Source organism: Urocitellus parryii, chromosome 7 (genome assembly GCF_045843805.1).
Source record: "Urocitellus parryii isolate mUroPar1 chromosome 7, mUroPar1.hap1, whole genome shotgun sequence".
NCBI classification, from domain to species: Eukaryota; Metazoa; Chordata; class Mammalia; order Rodentia; family Sciuridae; genus Urocitellus; species Urocitellus parryii.
This window is the reverse complement of record NC_135537.1, coordinates 148242066-148263131: the sequence shown is the minus strand read 5'-3', so window position 1 is coordinate 148263131 and position 21066 is coordinate 148242066. Positions and strand designations below refer to the sequence as shown.

The 21066-nt window shown below is 38.9% G+C and overlaps 1 protein-coding gene across 2 annotated transcripts in view; it reads left to right on the top strand.

The window, feature by feature from the left end:
• The first annotated feature begins 900 nt into the window (after positions 1-900).
• Positions 901-21066, top strand: part of Aatf (apoptosis antagonizing transcription factor) — a 111726-nt gene continuing 91560 nt past the window's right edge. For both annotated transcript variants that reach the window (XR_013343944.1, XM_026398013.2), the window contains exons 1-4: positions 901-1136; positions 2152-2343; positions 4388-4810; positions 5358-5495. Coding sequence is in view for 1 of the 2 variants with exons in the window: in XM_026398013.2 (XP_026253798.2) it covers positions 1046-1136; positions 2152-2343; positions 4388-4810; positions 5358-5495 (844 nt within the window). In the remaining variant the exon portion in view is untranslated. The remainder of the gene's footprint in view (positions 1137-2151; positions 2344-4387; positions 4811-5357; positions 5496-21066) is intronic.

Below are 21066 nucleotides of genomic sequence, written 5' to 3'. Positions count from 1 at the left end.
TGGTAGAGAAGCTAACTTACTCATCTTGTATCTCATCTGGCAGTGCCTGCCACATAGTGGGCAGTCAGGGAAAGCTCAATGAAGAGAAGACATTGTAAAGGGGCTGCTTTTTTTCATATGTCTGGTGCAATTATTCTATTGTCTTTATATTTTGAGACTACCCCTCTAAAAGTGAACCTGAGTTTTTTAGATTTTTTAAAAAAAATTTTCACATTTATGCCTCAGTTCCAGGTGTCTAAGTACTCCTTCATCTCTAAGTAGTAAAGATATCAAATACCAAGGGTGCACTAGAATAATCCCCACTTCACCCCTTTTCCTTGTTCAGGCAAGACTGCTTGGAGAAGCTACAGAAACCATCTCTATTTGTGCACATAGTGATTCCTAATTATTCCTATTTATAAAGAGCCCAGTAGTTTGCTTCCACTTACACATATACATCCCTGACATAGGATTTCCATATCCCAGCCACCCAGGAGTGGGTAGCGTAACCCGGACTCAGATTCCTCTAAATTATGAAAAGCCAAATCTGTTTTGGGTCCCAGTATATGCCTCTGTGAGTACGCACCCAAGGTTTCCTTCTTCCCAAAGCAGCCACCGTGGGCCACGGTTACACTACGCTTTATTCTTAAATGAACCTCACACAAAGCTTGAGGCATATTTTGTGCAAGGGCACAAGGGCTGCGCGCAACGCAATCAACGCTCCGAGCCAGAGGCAGTCACGTGCCACCGCGCGCTCCCGCGCCTCTCCACACGCTACCTCGACGCACGCGCACGCGCACACGCGTTCGAAGGGCCACAATCCCTTAAACCTTCCGCGCGCTTCCGCCTTCAACCTAGCAACGCCGTATGACACGGAAGGCCCCGCCCCCTCCCGCGCGCGCCTCCCGGAAGTTGCCGGTCTGGAGCTGGGCGCCAGGCTCCGCGCGGTCCCTGGCTGTGTTGTGGAGGAGTGTCTGAGCTAGAGCTTCTGGCCTGGTTTAGAGCGTTCGAGCAGGGGCTTGGGTCGCACATTCACGTGCACAGCGCGAACCCGGACCTGGTGACGATGGCGGGAACGCAGCCCCTGGCCCTGCAACTGGAACAGTTGTTGAATCCGCGACCGCGAGAGGCGGATCCTGAGGCCGACCCGGAGGAGGGTGAGGCCTGACAGGCGGGCCACGTGTCGAGCTGTGGGCTCTGCCTGGCGGGGATCGGGGTGGCGTGTGAGGGGTTTGCAGCCGTGCCTCGCCGCCTCTCCTACTCTTGTAGAGGAAAATTGCCTCCTGCGAGGGTTGCCCCCCGGACTTCGGCTTCTTTCGACCTGCCCTCTAGATTTGGTGTCCCAGTGGGTGGGCGGTTCCGGACTCATCCCCAGCACTCCAGCCAAGAGCTGGTTAAAGTTGATCCAGGGCTGTTGGAGGAAACCAGAGTGTGGCAGCAGGCCCGATAGCAGGTTGGAAATTATCTTTCAGGAAGTCCTGACTGGCACTGACCTTTGGTGGAAGAAGTGCTCATCAGTTTTTGTTTTTTGTTGTCTGAAGTCAGGCCGCCTCTAAAAACTTGCTTGGAGAACGAAGGAAAAAGTAGTATTCCCTGATTCTGTTTAAGCCTCTTTAGGTCTCAAGATGCTTGCTCTGGGGCTGACAACATACCACTGTACTGTAAGCTGGATGTTCAAGGTCTAGCTGGGAATAATCCTGCTTTAGTCTTAGGTCAGAGAAGAGTGAGGAAGGGATAATAATGAGGGATAAATGTGAGTCTGAACCGTGCCTTAGGAATATCAGTTGAAGGAACCCGGGGCTGTTGAGCCAGGATAGGGAGAAGAAAACTCTCCAAAAGAGGGGGTGGAGTGAAGGTAGAACTTGATGGCTGATTTAAGATATTGGAGTCGGAGTCTACATGCAAGGGGAATTAGACTAATTTTACAGGATCCAAGATAGTAAATATAAATATAGATATGTATTCACTATTAGATAGAAGGAGTCAGCTTTCTGTTTAGAAACATCAATAAGATAAGTGATCTACCTGGAGAAGTAATGCATTCCCTATTTCTGGAACTTGATGGGGATTTTTGTAGAGGGCATTGGAGTATGAATTGAAAGAGTTTAACAGAGGTCTTATTAATGTTCTTCCTAACCTGAGACTCTGATTACTTTTCCCTCTCCCGCTCAGCCACTGCTGCCAAAGTGATTGACAGGTTTGATGAAGGGGAAGATGGAGAAGGTGATTTCCAGGCAGTGGGTAGTATTAGAAAACTGGCATCAACCTCCCTATTGGACACAGACAAAAGATATTCTGGCAAGACTACTTCTAGAAAAGCTTGGAAGGAAGACCATTGGGAGCCGACTTTGTCAGGTTCATCTGGTGAGTGAATTTATTTGCATGGAGCTCTTTCTTCCCTATTTCTTCAGGATAAATCTTTTTTTCTTTTAATTTTTGATGCTCTGCAAATCTATTATCTTAGAAGAGAGCAATGATTTGGTATTTGGAAAGGATCTAGAGGTTTCTTCATTTCACTTCACCAGGAATCTAAAACCCAGAGTGATCAAGTTGCTATATTTAGGTTCATATTAATGGTTCACCCTAAAATGGTGTGAAAGAAAAGGTAATGCATACTGGAAAGGATTATTTGTCAAAGAAGTATGGTATCTAATGAGCATGTTTGGCTCAGTTGTGGCCCCTTCCCTTTTGTTTTTCAGGTCTTATATTGACAACTATATAGTATTAATTATTTGTGAAACTCATATTTTGTCCTTGTAAGAATAACATAATGCTTCCCTCTTCCCTGCAAAAAAGTTGGGAGGATATGAGCTTACAGTTTTAAATAATTGTAAGTTGCTCATGGTGGAAAAAGGGGCTAGATATGGTGATTATTTAGGATGCCATTTGTTTTCCTTTAGGGAGGTCAGGAATGCCATATTGAGAATCCACAGATAACATAAAAAGAACTGTCATTTGGGTTATGATATCTATGATTTAGTCCTTGATGTAATTCTGGGAGCTTCTGATAAGCTCATTTCATATTCTTTGTCTAGAGACTGATGAAGGGACCAGTCATGAGACAAATATGATAATTTTGTAGAACTCTCATCACATGTCATCCACTGTAGTTCTGAGAGCCTAGAATATAGTATATCCTCAAAAAATATTGTCACCATTATTACTACCTGTATTTTTTTATTTAATGCTCTCAGTAGCTCCATTGTTATTATTTATCCCCATTTAACAGATGAAGAAAGTGAGGGGCCAATTAGTTAAATAACTTGTTCAGAATCATACAGTTTTTAAGTGGAAGAGCCATGATTCAGAAGAGACAGTCTGATTCTAAGTTTTATAGTATTTTTAAATTTTTTGTGGTACAAGAGATTAAACCCAAGGGTGCTCTATCACTGAGCTATATCCCCAGCCCTTTTTTAGAGGCAAGTTCTTGCTTAGTTGCCCAGGATGGCTTTGAACTTGTGATCTTCTTACCTCACCACCTGAGTAGCTGAGATTATAGGCATGTACCCAGCTCAAGTTCTACACACTTAACCACTGTGTTGTTTGAGTGTTTCTTAGTCTCAGAAATGGTGTACATTTAAAGAATTTAAAAGATTATTTGATGGTTTTGCACTTAGTTTTTGTATTTATAAAAGTATGTATATTCCTTGCAGTGCTGGGGATTGAACTCAGGACCTTGTATATGCATCTATATATTTTTGGGTATCAGAGATTGAACCTTAACTCTTTCTTAAATTTTGAGACAGGATCTTGCTAAGTTTCTGAGGCTTCTGTCTAACTTGGCGATCTTTCTCCCTCAGCCTCCTGAGTTGCTGGGATTGTGAATGTATGCCACCATGCCCATTCTGTTTTTATGTTTGACAGCATTGTCTGTGTCTTTAAGTATACATATATCTGTTTTATTTTATTTTTTGATACTGGGGATTGAAACCAGGGCTACTTAACCACTGAGCCACATTTCCAGTTCTTTTTAATATTTTGTTTAGAGAAAGGGTTTCCGCTGAGTTGCTTAGGGCCTTGCTAAATTGCTGAGCCTGACCTTGAACTCATGATTCTCCTGCCTCAGCCTACTGAGTAGCTGGGATTATAGGCATATATAATCACATCCAGCTTCCTTATAGTTTTCCTAAATTCACTTGTACCAGAGTTAATATTTGTCTCTCCTCATGGTTATTGAAATTTTGTCAAAGCACTTGTAATTCTTCCTTGTAGAATATTGTCTTAGAGTTAGACCCATGTTCTATTTATAGCATTTTAGTAGTAATAAATATTTGTTGAATTGTGTACCATAATAAAATTTTCCCCCTATGAGGTGCCAAGTTCTTCAGTTGAAATGAAAAAGATATGGCTTGGTGTTTTTCTTCAGGTAACGCCCATTTTTTTCTTTTTTCCCTCCCATCTGGTTCAGATGATGAAATACCTGAGGAAGGGTCTGGAGATGGAGATTCAGAGGGACTGGGTCTTGAGGAATCAGATGAGGGTGACGCCAGTACTGCTGAGGAACAAGATTCTGCGGACGATGGGGAGAGCAGCCTGGCAGGGAGGAAGAAGAATAGAAGCCTCTCTGCAGAAACACCAGGCTTCAGTTTCCAGAGCATTAGTGACTTTGAGAAATTTGCCAAGGGAATGGATGACCTTGGGAGCAGTGAGGAGGAAGAAGATGAAGAGAGTGGCATGGAAGAAGGTGACGGCGAGGAAGACGGGGAGGATGAGAGTGAGGAAGACAGGGCTGGAGACAAGAGCAGTGAAGATGATGGTGTGGTGATGACCTTCTCCAGCGTCAAGGTTTCTGAGGAAGTGGAGAAAGGAAGAGCAGTGAAAAATCAGATAGGTCTGTATGTGGTTTTATTGGTTACTTGTTTTTCAGAAATATATGCATTTTTTTAAATGTTGATGGATCTTTATTTATTCATTTATTTATATGAGGTGCTGAGAATCGAACCCAGTGCCTTGCACATGCTAGTCAAGCATTCTACCACTGAGCCACGACCCTAACCCCAAAGTATATGCATTTTGGCAACTTTTTTTTGTTTGATTTTGGCTGGTCTGTCTCTTTGGTGTTCTTCCAATTAGTTTGTGACATGCCTCACTTACCCAAAGGCCTAAAGCCCTGTTCCTCCATGCTTAGCCAGCCGTTTCTGCACTGAGCTGCTTAGCTGGTTCTGCTCTAGTACTTGTGGCTTTAGATTTCCCTTTCTTATAGCAAATATTTACTTCCAAGATATGGAATTTATTTCCTAAAATAAAGAGTATTTCCATGGCATGAAACTGATAAAGCTGTGTTGCTTAGAGACTGGTATGATTTCCTGTCCCTCCCCTATCCCTATTCCAGAATATTTTATAACTCAGAGGTGGGGTCCTCTTTTCTTCTTTCTTAGCACTGTGGGACCAGCTCTTGGAAGGAAGGATCAAACTACAAAAAGCTCTGTTGACAACCAATCAGCTGCCTCAACCAGATGTTTTTCCTGTTTTCAAGGACAAAGGTGGCCCAGAGTTTGCCAGCGCCTTAAAAAATAGTAAGATTACTTATCCCATATTGGGATACTTAGAAGCAACTACTGAGGCACATTGGGATATATTGGGATTAATGTAAAGGAAAAAGAGAATATTTTATTTTAATGATATTATGATATAGAACAGTGGTTTCTACTCTTCTAAAAATAACATTATGGGCTGGGGATGTGGCTCAAGCGGTAGCGAGCTCGCCTGGCATGCGTGCAACCCGGGTTCAATCCTCAGCACCACATACCAACAAAGATGTTGTGTCCGCCGAGAACTAAAAAATAAATATTAAAAATTCTCTCTCTCTCTCCTCTCTCACTCTCTCTTTAAAAAAAATAATAAAAATAAAAATAGCATTATGATCCATTTATCAAATGACACTTTTGATTAAAATGGATTGGTTGCTTGAGCCTTATCTAATCCACTTTCTTCTTGCCTGCTCTTGTCCCCATTCTCCCCTTGCTTTCTCAGTTGCTTCCTTTTTTGGAGCGGGGGTTCTGGAGATTGAATTCAGGGGCACTCTACCTCTTAGCTACATCCCTAGCCCTTTTTATTATTTTTTATTTTGAGATAGGGTCTCACTAGGCTGGCAATGAATTGTGATCCTCCTGCCTCAGTCTCCATGCCGGCTTTTAAGTTACTTCTTTAATGCTTAGGGAATATTATTTGAAAACCCACTGGTGTAGAACAAAAAGCAGAGTATGAGTGATTAAACTCAGTTCATTCAAGTTGTTTGTATCATGTATTTAAAAGATGCCTTCCTTTGGGAGGTTTTTTAGAATAACATGCTAAAGTGATCTTAGATCTTCCTTTGGGTGGCAAAAAAAGTGAGGATAAATGATGTCTGTAGAGGGAGGAATAAGTTTTGGGAAAAAATACTAAGCTATAAAGTCAGAAGAATTCTAGGGAGAAAAAGAATTTAGAGATTATTTGATTCCAAATTCCCTCATTTTGCAGATGAGAGAACTGAGGCCTAGAGAAAATGACTTGCCCAAAGTTATACAGAGCTTGTTCATGAATGTCAGAGACAAAACTCCAGCTTTTCTGCCTCATGATATAGGAGACTTCCTTCTATACCACACTGCCTCTTGTGTGCTCAATGGCACTGAAGGACTGGGCATAGGGAGATTTGGGGTGAGTGTTCTGTGGTTGGAATCACTATTTTGTATTTGCATGCTTGGACTTAGTATTTTCATTTGCTCTTTAAAACTGAGATCCAGGGCTGGGGATCTCAGTTGGTAGAGTGCTTGCCTTGCTTGCACAAGGCCCTGGGGATCTCAGTTAGTAGAGTGCTTGCTTTGCATGCACGAGGTCCTGGGTTCAATCCCCAGCACCACAACAAAACAAAACAAAAACTGAGATCCAAGTCTGCTGACACACACCTGTAGTTCCAACTGCCTGGGAGACTGAGGAAGAGGTTACCTTAAGCCCAGGGGTTTGAGGCCAGGGTAGGTCACATGGCAAGACCTCGTCTCAAAAATTAAAAAAAAAAAACTTATGGAGTTAAGAATTACAAGGGACCTTGGGAGGATATCTAATTTGACATCTGTCTCTATGTGGGACCACTTGAAACTGTTTAAGTATGTGTTTAGGATTTCTAGGAAAGGGAATTTTGTGAATGTTTAGTGTATAGGAGAATATCAGATTTAATTTGGAATGACTTCCTAGGTCCAGTTGTTAGTTTTTGTGTCCTGTCATCCTTGAAATCTGTTTTCTATGTGAAAAGTCTGAGCAATCCTTCCAAAACCCTCCTGTATCTATTCTTCTTCCTCAAAAGAGATGATACATTGATGGTTTCACATTTTCTGAGATTTTTGGAGCACTTCTCTGCTATTTTTAATGCCCTAGTACCCTAATTTCTGGAATGCCTTTGAATGAGGTCTAAACTGCTCTGGATTACATATCTTAAATGTTTTATGATAAAGGTCTTTTCCATTTTGTTGATCATTATTAGTCTTACTTGAGTTTTTTCTTTTTTTAAAAAAAATTATCTTAAAATACAGGTAGCCTAAGGGTTAGCATTAATGGACACATTCTTACTCTTGGATACCACTTAGTTCCTTTAGCCATTGATCAATTAACTTTTATTTTATAATATTTCCAATCATTTTAATCTGTCTTTTTTAGTATGTAACTAGTTGCCTCTTTGCCTCATTGGTGAACTCAGTTAATCTGACATTGCCTATTAATTTGATAGGGTGGCTTGTGGTGGAAGAAGAAGAAAGAAAAGCTTGGTGTCACGTTTTGAGAGGATGGGGAGCTAATACCTAGAATTTAGGGATACTCAACTACTGAGCCACGTCTCCAGCTTTATTTACTTATTTATTTTTTAATCTTGTTTTTAATTCTCAGCTTTATTTTGTATATTTTGCATTTTATTTAGAGACAGGGTCTCACTGAGTTGCTTATTAGCCCTCGCTTTTGCTGAGACTGGCTTTCAACTCACGATCCTCCTGTCTCAGCCTCTTGAGCTGAGGGATTACAGGTGTGCGCCACCATGCCTGGCTTGGCTACATTATTCTGGATTGCCAGTTTATACCATGTTAGATAACTAGCTGATATGGAATATAACTAAATTTATACCAACTTCAGAAGAAACACTGGAACTTACTGTTTTTAATTAAATCTCTTCATTTGTTTGGTCTTACAGGATAGACTACCTGGGTTTTGATTTCTTCTCAGCAATGGATTAGCTCTGTGACCTTGGACAAGTTACTTCATAATAAAATGGGGATAATATGGTTATGAGGATTAAATGACAATCAATATAAAGCATTAACACAATGTCTGACACACACGATGCCATTAATGTTAGGTATTAGTATTATCTTTTTCTCCTAAAAGGCATTTGGCAATGTTCATGTAAATAGTCATCAGTGTAACTAACCGTCATCCCCATTGTCTTCAGTGGTTTTTAAATTTTTTATTAGTATTCAGCTTCTCTGTATAATTTAAATTAGCTATTTGTTCTGGAAGGTAGGTAGTGTTATAGTCTGTATTTATAATTTGGTTTTGACCTCTCATAATACCATGGAAAGGTGGCTTTTTCTTATTGTCAAGCTGCATTCTTGCCTTCCTGAAGCATTTACTTTACCTTGAAATATTTCCCTTTGGCTTTGATGATACTACAGATGCCATTTGGGTTCTCCTATCTTTCTGATCTCTTCTCATGTTTTTCTTTTATCCTCTTACTGTAACTTCATTGCATTTAGAATCCTGTCCTTGGGTTGTGTTTTCTTAATATATATTCTCATTGTACTACTATTTACTCTCATGTCCCTTACTATAGCTTCTAAAACAGCAGACTTCTAGCTATATTCTAGCACAGTAAACTCCTGAATGCCAAGTCATTGTACCTTTAGCTCCTTGAACTTCACTTTTTAGAAATCAAACAAATGTTTTCTTCTCTTTCTGCTTCTCCAATACGTGCACTAAGTGCCTAGTTACCTTAGAGTTATATGTTGATAATTAGAGCTCTTGGACCATGAAATGATTTCAAAGACATTTTTAAAAAGATGCCTATGATCTCAGCTTCTTAGGAGGCTGAGGCAGGAAAATCCCAAGTTCGAGGCCAGCCTTGGCAACTTACTGAGATCCTGTCTCAAAAATAAAAAGGGGGGGGGCTGGAGATGTGGCTCAAGCGGTAGCGCGCTCGCTTGGCATGCGTGCGGCCCGGGTTCGATCCTCAGCACCACATACAAACAAAGATGTTGTGTCCGCCGAATACTAAAAAATAAATATTAAAAAATTAGAAAATAAATAAATAAAAAAATAAAAAAGGGGGCCCAGTGAGGTGGCTCACGCCTGTAATCTAACAGCTCAGGAGGCTGAGGCAGGAAGATTGCAAGTTCAAAGCCAGCCTCAGCAGTTTAGCAAGGCCCTAAGCAACTCAGTTAAGACCCTGTCTCTAAATAAAATACAAAATAGGGCTGGAGATCAGTGGTTAAGTGCCCCTGAGTTCAATTCTTGGTACCAAAAAAATAAAAAAAGTAAAAAAGGGGGCTGTGGGTATAGCTCAATGGTAAAACACCCCTGGGTTCAATTTCCAGTAGTGTACCCACACACAAAAAATACATTGATTTTTTTTTTTTTTTTTTGGGGGGGGGGGAGTGGAGTACCAGGGACTGAACTCAGGGGCACTTGACCACTGGGCCATATTCCCGGTCCTATTTTGTATTTTTATTTAGAGATAGGATCTCACTGAGTTGTTTAGCACCTTGCTGTTGCTGAGGCTAGCTTTGAACTTGCGATCCTCCTGTCTCAGCCTCCCAAGCTGCTGGGATAACATGTGCCACTGCATCCAACCATTCTTTGATATTTTAATGGCTATAAAAGTAGTAAGTCATGTAAATCTTAACAAAATTAAGGGATATTCCATGCCAAAGTACTTTTCCAATGACATTAGCTTTTCTGCTCTTTTTAACAAATTCTTTATTATTAGGAGGTGGGCCTTTTATGTTGACGGCAATAATATGTAATGAAGAAGGCAAATTACTATGGAAATCTCTGTATGAATTATTTAAAAATTTTCACTATGGACTGTATCAAATCTATTTAAAAACAGAAACAATAGTAGAGTGAACCCCTGTATATCATCACCACTTAAACAGTTAACTCATAGCCAATTTTATTTTATCAGTACTTATACTAGCTTCTCCTGTTTCTGGATTGTTTGGAGAAAATGACAGATAACCTCTGGTTTTACCAGTAAATCTTTCAGCCTATATGTCTAAAACTTAAGAATTAAAAAAAAAAAAAATCTTGATACCATCATCCCACATAGGAACATTAATAATAGTCTGGGGATATAGTTCAGTGGTACAGCACACTTGCTTAGCATGCATGAGGCCCTGAGTTCACAACCCCAGTATTGAAAAAAAAAAAACAAACAAAAAATAGCAGTAAGTTTTGTTTTGTTTTTGTAATGGGGATTGAACCCAGGGCCTCATGCACACTCTTCACCACTGAGCCATATCCCTAGCCCTTTTTTAATATTTTATTTAGACACAGGGTCTCACTGAGTTGCTTAAGGCCTTGCTAAGTTGTTGAGGCTGGCTTTGAACTTGCTATCATCCTGCCTCAGCCTCCTGAGCTGCTGGGATTACAGGCATGTGCCACCACGCCTGGCTCAGTAATTTTGTAATAAGCATGACTGATTTGGGTGGGTGGGAGAATTGAGAGCATTTTTGTAACAGGCACTCTTCTAGTGTCTTTTTCAGAGTTTGCTCTATAACTTTAAATAAAGTGATTAAAGAAAAGCTAAACTTTCACCATAATAAGTTGACCTTTTAGTGAATTGCATGTTATTAATGTATTTAATGAGATGCATTACAAACTGCAGTGAGCACCATGTTTCATTACAGGTCTAAAATGCAATATCATTAAAGACCTTTAGTGGAAACAATGGTTGACATTTTGATATTTCCCGTAAGCAAAACATCCAGGAACACAGTAATGTAACATAAATGCAGAGGAAGTGTTAAAATTTTTTACTTGTCTAAGAGTTTAAAACAGATCCTACCATTAATAAAGTATATTTTCTTTGCTCCCCCTCATCTTTCTACTTCTAATTCATATTCACCCCCTCATCTGGCCCGTCCCTGAGAACCTAAGTTACTTTGACTTGCATAGACTAACATTTTTAATGCTAATTTGACCTCAGCATGGAATAGACACTTTAAAGAATGATGTTTTAAATTTTGAGTAAGTCAGGGGCAATTGTTGAGTTTTTTCTTTATTTAAATTTATTTTATTTTGAGAAAGGGTCTCACTAAGTTGCTGAGGCTGGCCTTGAACTTGCCTGCCTCAGCCTCCTCTGTTGCTGAAATTACAGATATATGCTACCATGCCCAGCAGTCATGGAGCTTTAATAGATAATGTTTCTACTTTAGATTTTAAATGTTATTCAGTTAATTAATTTATTTGGTACTGAGGATTCAACTCAAACGTGCTTTACCACTGAGCTACATCTCCAGCTGTTTTTGTTTTTTGAGACAGGGTCTTGCTAAGTTACGGAAGCTCTCGCTAAGTTGTGATGGCTGACTTCAAACTTGTAGTTCTGCCTTAGCCTCCTGAGTTGCTGGGATTATAGGCATGTGCCACTACATCTGGCTCAATTTTATTTATTTTAAAATGGCAGTATGTTCATGGGTTCAAAATTCAAAAGATACTAAATATTATATGGCAAAAATCTCTCCTTTGTATACCACCCTCTCAGTTCCCTATCCTGTAGGCATCCAATATTGTCAATGAAATATGTTCTCCCCTTTTTAATTATAGTTGCCTTAGGTGGCAAATCTTTGAAGCCCTATTTCAGAATTCTCTCAATTAAACTTTATGGCTTCATAGCACAGTTCTCATGATCTATGGAACTCTGCAATTCTGTTACTTGGGATGGGTGTAAGTATTGCTTGGGGTAAAGATAGGTGCTTTGCAACCTTTTCCAAGTATAGCATTGTGTAGGCATAAGGACCCTTATTTACTGCAGGCTTCATCTGTAGGGTAAGACTGAGCTTTTTGTTTCAGCTGATAGTTATTTATTTAAAATTTGTGTTCATTTTTTTGAGATGCTGGTGATCCAACACAGGGCCTTTTATGTGCTAAGTACACTCTGTACCACTGAGTTACACCCCAATGCCTTATTTTTAAAAATAGCTTTACTGGCCAGGTGTGGTGGTGCATGCCTGTAATCCCAGTGGTTTGGGAGGCTGAGACAGGAGGATTTTAAGTTCAAAGCCAGCCTCAGCAACTTATTGAGGCCCTAAGCAACTCAGTGAGACCCTGTCTCTAAATAAAATGTAATAAAGGGCTGGAGATGTGGCTCAGTGGTTAAGTGCTCCTGGGTTCAATCCCCAGTACCTCCCTCGCCCCCCAAATTTTTTTTGCTTAGGGCCTCCTTAAGTTGCTGAGGCTAGCTTTGAACTTGTGATCCTCTTGCCTGAGTCATTGGTATTATAGGTATGCGCTGCCACACCCAGCTTGGTCTTGAAGTTTGGATCTTCCTGCCTTAGCCTTTGGAGTTGCTGGGATTATAGTCATGTACCACCTGCACTTAAAAAAAAAAAAAAAGGAACAATAAATATGAACTATTTTGTGAGTTTATTTTTTCTACTTAATATATAATTTCATGTCAGTATACTTATATACATGAGTATTTTCAGTGACTACAGAGTGTTCCATTTTATAGATTTACTGCAGTATATTTAAGCAGTCTGTATTGATGAATGTTTAGGTTTCTAGTTTCTTTTTTTTTTTTTTTTTTCTTTTTTTGGTGCTAGGGATTGAACCCAGAGTCTTATGCATGCAAGGCAAGCACTCTACCAACTGAGCTATATTCCCAGCTCCTGTTTTTTCTTTCTTTCTTTTTTTAATTTGAAAAAGTACGTTTTGAAAAATATCCTTGTACATACATATTTGTATAATTTGTTTGAAAGTAGCAGTTCCTATATAAGTATAATGCAGAATATATGTGTAAGTTAAAATTTTATGGTGAAGTTAAGAAATGTAGAAAGCAGGTTTATTGAAATTATTAATTTTAGTAATGTTTTTTAACCCAATATATGACAATTATAATTTTAATATGCAATCAGTATATAAGTGTTAATGAGATAATTCAGCATTCTCTTTTTTATCTTAAGTCTTTGAAATAAAGAGTGTATACTCTCTCTGTCTCTCTCTCTCTATATATATATACACACACACACACACACACACGTATACATATATATGTATACGTGTGTGTGCATGCATTGATGGACCTTTATTTTATTCATTTATTTATATGTGATGCTGAGAATCAATCACAAGGTCTCACAAATGCCAGGCAAGTGCTCTACCACTGAGCCACAACCCCAGGCCTGAGTATATACTCTTTTTACACTGTATCTCAATTTGGACTAACTGATTTTTTTTTTTTTTTGTACTGGGGATTGAACTCAGGGACACTCAACCACTGAACCACATTCCAGCCCTATTTTGTATTTTATTTAGAGACAGGATCTCACTGAGTTGCTTTGCTGAGGCTGGCTTTGAACTCACAATCCTTCTGCCTGAGCCTTCCAAACTGCTGGGATTACAGGCATGCACCATTGTGCCTGGCTGTAGTAGCTAAATTTTGAGTGCAGAATAATCTCATGTAGGTGCTGGTAGTGTAGTTCAGAGATAGGGTATGTGCTTAGCAGGCTCTAGGAGGCCCTGGGTTCAAAGAAAAACAAACAAACAAAAAGCCCTGTGTAGCTAGTGGATACTGCATTGGTCTGCCCAGATCTGTATTCCCTGCAAATGTTATTGCTGGAATAAGAATTGTATTCCCCCCACTCCTTCTTTTGGAATAAATTGGCCCTTAGAAGAATTGTAACAATTTAAATTCTCATCTGTAACATTTGTTTTCTTATACTGCTGCCACCACAGGGTGTTATTGATCTCTTATTTTTCCTAAACTATATGTGGGAAATGAAGACAATCATTTCTTGATAACTTTCTGTGTGATATTTACATAATACCTGTTGACTTAGCATTGAAATATAAACACTGTTTGGTCTGTTTATAGAGAATGAGTTCTGTGTAGGAAGACTTTTGTTTTCCTTTTGAGCTACTACTTTGTCCATTCTGGTTCACTGAGCATTTATATTATATGGAGAGTAAGTTGATCACAGAGCAAATATTTTTCCAAAGTAACAAATTGATGGAACCAGGAGATGAATGTTCGATTTTTTTTTTTTTCCTTTTGTCATGATCCTAGGGATCAACCCAGGGCTTCCAGCATGGTAACCATGAAGTCTACCACTGAACTATACCCCTAGACCAAAGAATGTTAGAGTCCTGTTTAGTGATTCCACCTACCTTGAAAAGATGAGCCTTAGTTTGATCACAGAGCCACTCCTGAAACGAGTCTGATTGGAAAATTCATTTTATTGTTTAGGAATTGGGTTTCTTTCTTTCTTTTTTCTTTTTCTTTCTTCTTTTTTTTTTTTTTTTTGTGTGTGTGTGTGTGTGGTACTAGGAATTGAACTTGGGGCCTTGTGCATGGGAGGCAAGTACTCTACCAACCAAGCTATGTCCCTAGGAGTTGGGTTTCTTAGGAATGAGAATTCTCTTTGGCACCAGAAACATTTTTTAGCAAAAATACATTACTGATCTGGGGGCGTAGCTCCATGGTAAAGCACTAGCCTAGGATGCACAAGGCCATGGATTCAATTTCTAACACCATAAAAACAAAAGGCAGTGATGTGGTGGATAATAAAGCAGTCATAACTTATGGTATTGCCATAGTAGGATCACTCTTTACACTGTATTCTAAGTGAAATTGTATATGTCATTCATTGTATATGGTAGCTCTTGATGTGTACATTTAATTATCTCAGATTTGTCTATATGTGCCTGGCCAAATAGAAAAGAGAAGGAGAAGCAGTTTTTGTGGTGCTAAGTAATTTTGCCTGCCATTTTATTCAGTGAGTGAATGCCTGGAGTAAGCATGACATGGTAGGCAGAATCTTTTGTTGCCTCAGTTATTTTTTGTTCCTGGGTACCTTTCCAGTGAACATTTCATTAAACAGAGTGTGAATCTAGTGTTTAAAGTTACAATATGCAGTCTTTGTATGACATGCTTCTTAAATACGATCATGTGCTTAATTGATGAAATAGCTTTATGTTTTATGTTTAAGGGGGAAAATAGGCAGTTTTGAACTTACTGAGAAATAGCACATCCAACAAACTTAGTGGATAATCAAGGAATTTTCCAAGTCATTTTGTCAGAATTTGATTTTTGTTTATGCTCAGACTTTAAAACTAACTACTGCAGCTAGGCACACACCTGTAATCCCAGCAGGTTGGGAGGCTGAGGCAGGAGGATCACAAGTTTAAAGTCAGCCTCAGCAAAAGCGAGCCGTTAAGCAACTCAGTGAGACCCTGTCACTAAATAAAATACAAAATAAGGCTGGTGATGTGGCTCAGTGGTCAAGTGCCCCTGAGTTCAATCCCCAGTGCCAAAAAATTAAAAAAAACCCTAACTACTGCATAATATGCTCTCTCTTTTTTTTGGTGTGTGTCTGTGTGTATGACTTATTGCCTATTTATAAATAGTTTTATTAAAACTGCACATGGGGGCTAGGGATGTGGCTCAAGCGGTAGCGCGCTCGCCTGGCACGCGTGCGGCCCGGGTTCGATCCTCAGCACCACATACAAAGATGTTGTGTCCGCTGATAACTAAAAAATAAATATTATTAAAAAAAAACTGCACATGAATATTATAAATAATATAAAAGCATTCAGGAAGATAATACTCCTTATATTTAGTCTCATTCTGTTTCTCTTTTGCTTCTGTACTTTTAGATAATTTGTTCATGTCTCTATTTCCTTTCCTTTTTTGTTTTCCTTCCTTCCTTCCTTCCTTCCTTCCTTCCTTCCTTCCTTCCTTCCTTCCTTCCTTCCTTCCTTCCTTCCTTCCTTCCTTCTTTTTTGATGTTGAGGATCAAATTCATTCATGGCCTTGCACATGCTAGACAAGCATTCTGCTGAACTACATCCCCAGCCCTTTTTTATGATTTACTTTTTCTCTGATGTGAAAGATGGTATGTTGCTGACAGGTTAACCAAGAGGGGGATTAAGAATTGACCGTTTAACAACGTGGTGGTCATCTTGTGACCTTGAGAGCAGTTTCAATGGCATGGTAGGGATATGGGTTTGACTGGAATGGATTCAAGAGAAAATGGGAAAAAAATCTAAGACAGCATAGACAACTATTTCAAGAGATGTTGCTTTAAAGAGGACTAGAGAAATAAGACATCAGATGGTAGAGGATGTGGAGTTAAAAATAAAAAAAAAGAGGGGCTGGGGATGTGGCTCAAGCAGTAGCGCGCTTGCCTGGAATGCGTGCAGCCTGGGTTCGATCTTCAGCACCACATACAAACAAAGATGTTGTGTCTGCCGAAAACTAAAAAATAAATAAAATATTAAAAAAAGAAAAAGATTACAGATCAGGGCTGAGAGTATAAAAAAAAAGAGGTGTTTTGTTTATTTTTAGGATGGGAGAGATAACAGTATGTTTGTATATTGATATGAATGACCCAGCAGAGGGGAACTTGGTGATGCAGAAGAGGACATCTGCTATAGCAGTGTCCAAGAGCAGGTAAGCAATGATAGGTCAAGTGCACCAAAAGGGTGCAGTGTGGATAGTTTAACTGTAGTGACAGGTGGGAAGATCATAAATAAATAAACACAGATGGGAAGAAGTCTGTGAGAATTCTCCTTTGGTTGTTTCATTTTCTTTTTTGAAGAAACCAAGGTCATTATGAATGTGGGAATGGGGAGGAAGTAGGGAAAACTTTGAAAGATATGAAATAGTTATTCTACTACATTTTTGCTCACTGCCCTGCAACTATAACTAGGACTTCAGTGCTTTATACAAATGTTGACCGACTGAGTTAGAAACCAATAAACTACATTACGCTACTACTACTATGTAAATAAGGTATAATAACAGGGCAGGGAAGAATTGGAAAACTATAAATTTTTTTCCTGTGTGTTCAGAGTCATGGCTTATAGAGCACTCAAAAAACATTCCTAGTTTAGTTTACATTCCTGGTTCCTAGTTCAGGTAGATCTTTTATTACTCTCTATATGTTGTTTAAAAGCATGCTGTATTTTAGTTTTCTAGTTTTGAACTATTTATGTATTATCACTTTTTCTTAAGTTTTCTAATTTTCTTTTTTTTTTTCTTCTTGTAGCTCAGTTTGTCATCTCAGTCTTTCTTTCCAAATGTGAAATTATGCATCTCTTCTGTCAGATTTTTCCAGTTTGAGCTGGTTGTTCTCTTGAAAGTAATACATGGTTATACTCTTGGGATTTCCTTTCATGCTTTTCTAGGATGGTGCTACTGCTTTTAGGTCTCTTATCTTCCTTTATCAAAGGTAGCCAAACATATATGGAGAGTAAATTATCTGAGTTCTATGGGGGTTTTTGTTTGTTTTGTTTTGATTCTGGGGTTTGAACCCAGGGGCATTCTACCACTGAACTATATCCCCATCCCTTTTTATATATCTATTTTTTATTTTGAGAGAGGGTTTTGCTAGGTTGCTAAGGCTGGCCTCAAACTTACGATCCTCCTTCCTCAGCCTCCTGAGTTTCTGGCTTTACAGGTGTGTGCCACTGTGCCTGGCTTTTCCTGAGTTCTTGCAGGTTAAAAGTTGATTGGCCCTATTCTTCATCAATATATTTGGTTGATTTTGTATGCATTTCTAGGTTGATCATTACTTTCTTTTTTTTTAAATTTTTATTGTTGGTTGTTCAAAACATTACATAGTTCTTGATATATCATATTTCACACTTTGATTCAAGTGGGTTATGAGCTCCCATTTTTACCCCGTATACAGATCGCAGAATCACATCCGTTACACATCCACTGATTTACATATTGCCATACTAGTGTCTGTTGTATTCTGCTACCTTTCCTATCCTCTGCTATCCTCCCTCCCCTCCCCTCCCCTCTTCTCACTCTACCCCATCTACTGTAATTCATTTCTCCCCCTTGTTTTTTTTTTTTCCCTTACCCCTCACTTCCTCTTGTATGTAATTTTGTATAACCCTGAGGGTCTCCTTCCATTTCCATGCAATTTCCCATCTCTCTCCCTTTCCCTCCCACCTCTCATCCCTGTTTAATATTAATCTTCTTCTCATGCTCTTCCTCCCTACTCTGTTCTTAGTTACTCTCCTTATATCAAAGAAGTCATTTGGCATTTGTTTTTTAGGGATTGGCCAGCTTCACTTAGCATAATCTGCTCTAATGCCATCCATTTCCCTGCAAATTCTATGATTTTGTCATTTTTTAATGCAGAGTAATACTCCATTGTGTATAAATGCCACATTTTTTTTTTATCCATTCATCTATTGAAGGGCATCTAGGTTGGTTCCACAGTCTTGCTATTGTGAATTGTGCTGCTATGAACATCAATGTAGCAGTGTCCCTGTAGTATGCTCTTTTTAGGTCTTTAGGGAATAGACCAAGAAGGGGAATAGCTGGGTCAAATGGTGGTTCCATTCCCAACTTTCCAAGAAATCTCCATACTGCTTTCCAAATTGGCCGCACCAATTTGCAGTCCCACCAGCAATGTGCAAGTGTACCCTTTTCCCCACATCCTCGCCAGCACTTGTTGTTGTTTGACTTCATAATGGCTGCCAATCTTACTGGAGTGAGATGGTATCTTAGGGTGGTTTTGATTTGCATTTCTCTGACTGCTAGAGATGGTGAGCATTTTTTCATGTACTTGTTGATTGATTGTATGTCCTCCTCTGAGAAGTGTCTGTTCAGGTCCTTGGCCCATTTGTTGATTGGGTTATTTGTTTTCTTATTGTTTAAGTTTTTGAGTTCTTTATATACTCTGGATATTAGGGCTCTATCTGAAGTGTGAGAAGTAAAGATTTGTTCCCAGGATGTGGGCTCCCTATTTACCTCTCTTATTGTTTCTTTTGCTGAGAAAAAACTTTTTAGTTTGAGTAAGTCCCATTTGTTGATTCTAGTTATTAACTCTTGTGCTATGGGTGTCCTATTGAGGAATTTGGAGCCCGACCCCACAGTATGTAGATCGTAGCCAACTTTTTCTTCTATCAGATGCCGTGTCTCTGATTTGATATCAAGCTCCTTGATCCATTTTGAGTTAACTTTTGTGCATGGCGAGAGGAAGGGATTCAGTTTCATTTTGTTCCATATGGATTTCCAGTTTTCCCAGCACCATTTGTTGAAGATGCTATCCTTCCTTTATTGCATGCTTTTAGCCCCTTTATCAAATATAAGATAGTTGTAATTTTGTGGATTGGTTTCTGTGTCCTCTATTCTGTACCATTGGTCCACCCGCCTGTTTTGGTACCAGTACCATGCTGTTTTTGTTACTATTGCTCTGTAGTATAGTTGGAAGTCTGGTATCGCTATACCGCCTGATTCACACTTCCTGCTTAGAGTTGTTTTTGCTATTCTGGGTCTTTTATTTTTCCATATGAATTTCATGATTGCTTTATCTATTTCTACAAGAAATGCCGTTGGGATTTTGATTGGCATTGCATTAAACTTATAGAGAACTTTTGGTAATATTGCCATTTTGATGATGTTAGTTCTGCCTATCCATGAACAGGGTATATTTTTCCATCTTCTAAGATCTTCTATTTCTCTCTTTAGGGTTCTATAGTTTTCATTGTATAAGTCTTTCACCTCTTTTGTTAGGTTGATTCCCAAGTATTTTATTTTTTTTTAGGATATTGTGAATGGAGTGGTTGTCCTCATTTCCATTTCAGAAGATTTGTCGCTGATATACAGGAATGCCTTTGATTTATGTGTGTTGATTTTATATCCTGCCACTTTGCTGAATTCATTTATTAGCTCTAATAGTTTCTTTGTAGACCCTTTTGGGTCTGCTAGGTATAGAATCATGTCATCTGCAAATAGTGATAATTTAAGTTCTTCTTTTCCTATCTTAATGCCTTTAATTTCTTTTGTCTGTCTAATTGCTTTGGCCAGTGTTTCGAGAACTATGTTGAACAGAAGTGGTGAGAGAGGGCATCCCTGTCTTGTTCCATATTTTAGAGAGAATGCCTTCAATTCTCTGTTCAGAATGATGCTGGCCTGAGGCTTAGCATAGATTGCTTTTACAATATTGAGGTATGTTCCTTTTATCCCTAGTTTTTCTAGAGTTTTGAACATAAAGGGATGCTGTACTTTGTCGAATGCTTTTTCTGCATCTATCGAGATGGTTCTTTTTTTAAATTTTTTTTATTGTTGGTTGTTCAAAATATTACATAGTTCTTGATATATCATATTTCACACTTTGATTCAAGTGGGTTATGAACTCCCATTTTTACCCCATATACAGATTGCAGAATCACATCAGTTACACTTCCATTGATTTACATATTGCCATACTAGTGTCTGTTGTATTCTGCTACCTTTCCTATCCTCTACTATCCCCCCTCCCCTCCTGATCATATGGTTCTTATCTTTAAGTCTATTGATGTGGTGAATAACATTTATTGATTTCCGTATATTGAACCAGCCTTGCATCCCAGGGATGAATCCTACTTGATCATGGTGCATGATCTTTTTGATATGTTTTTGTATTCCGATTCGCCAGAATTTTATTGAGGATTTTTGCATCTAGATTCATTAGAGATATTGGTCTGTAGTTTTCTTTCTTTGAATTGTCTTTGTCTGGTTTAGGAATCAGGGTGATGTTGGCCTTGTAGAATGAATTTGGAAGTTCTCCCTCTTTTTCTATTTCCTGGAATAGCTTGAAAAGTATTGGTATTAGTTCTTCTTTAAAGGTTTTGTAAAACTCTGCTGTATACCCATCCGGTCCTGGGCTTTTCGTAGTTGGTAGTCTTTTGATGGCTTCTTCTATTTCCTCAATTGTTATTGGTCTGTTTAGGTTGTCTATATCCTCCTGACTCAATCTGGGTAGATTATATGACTTAAGAAATTTATCGATGCCTTCGCTATCTTCTATTTTATTGGAGTATAAGGATTCAAAATAATTTCTAATTATCTTCTGTATTTCTGAAGTGTCTGTTGTGATATTGCCTTTTTCATCCCGTATGCTAGTAATT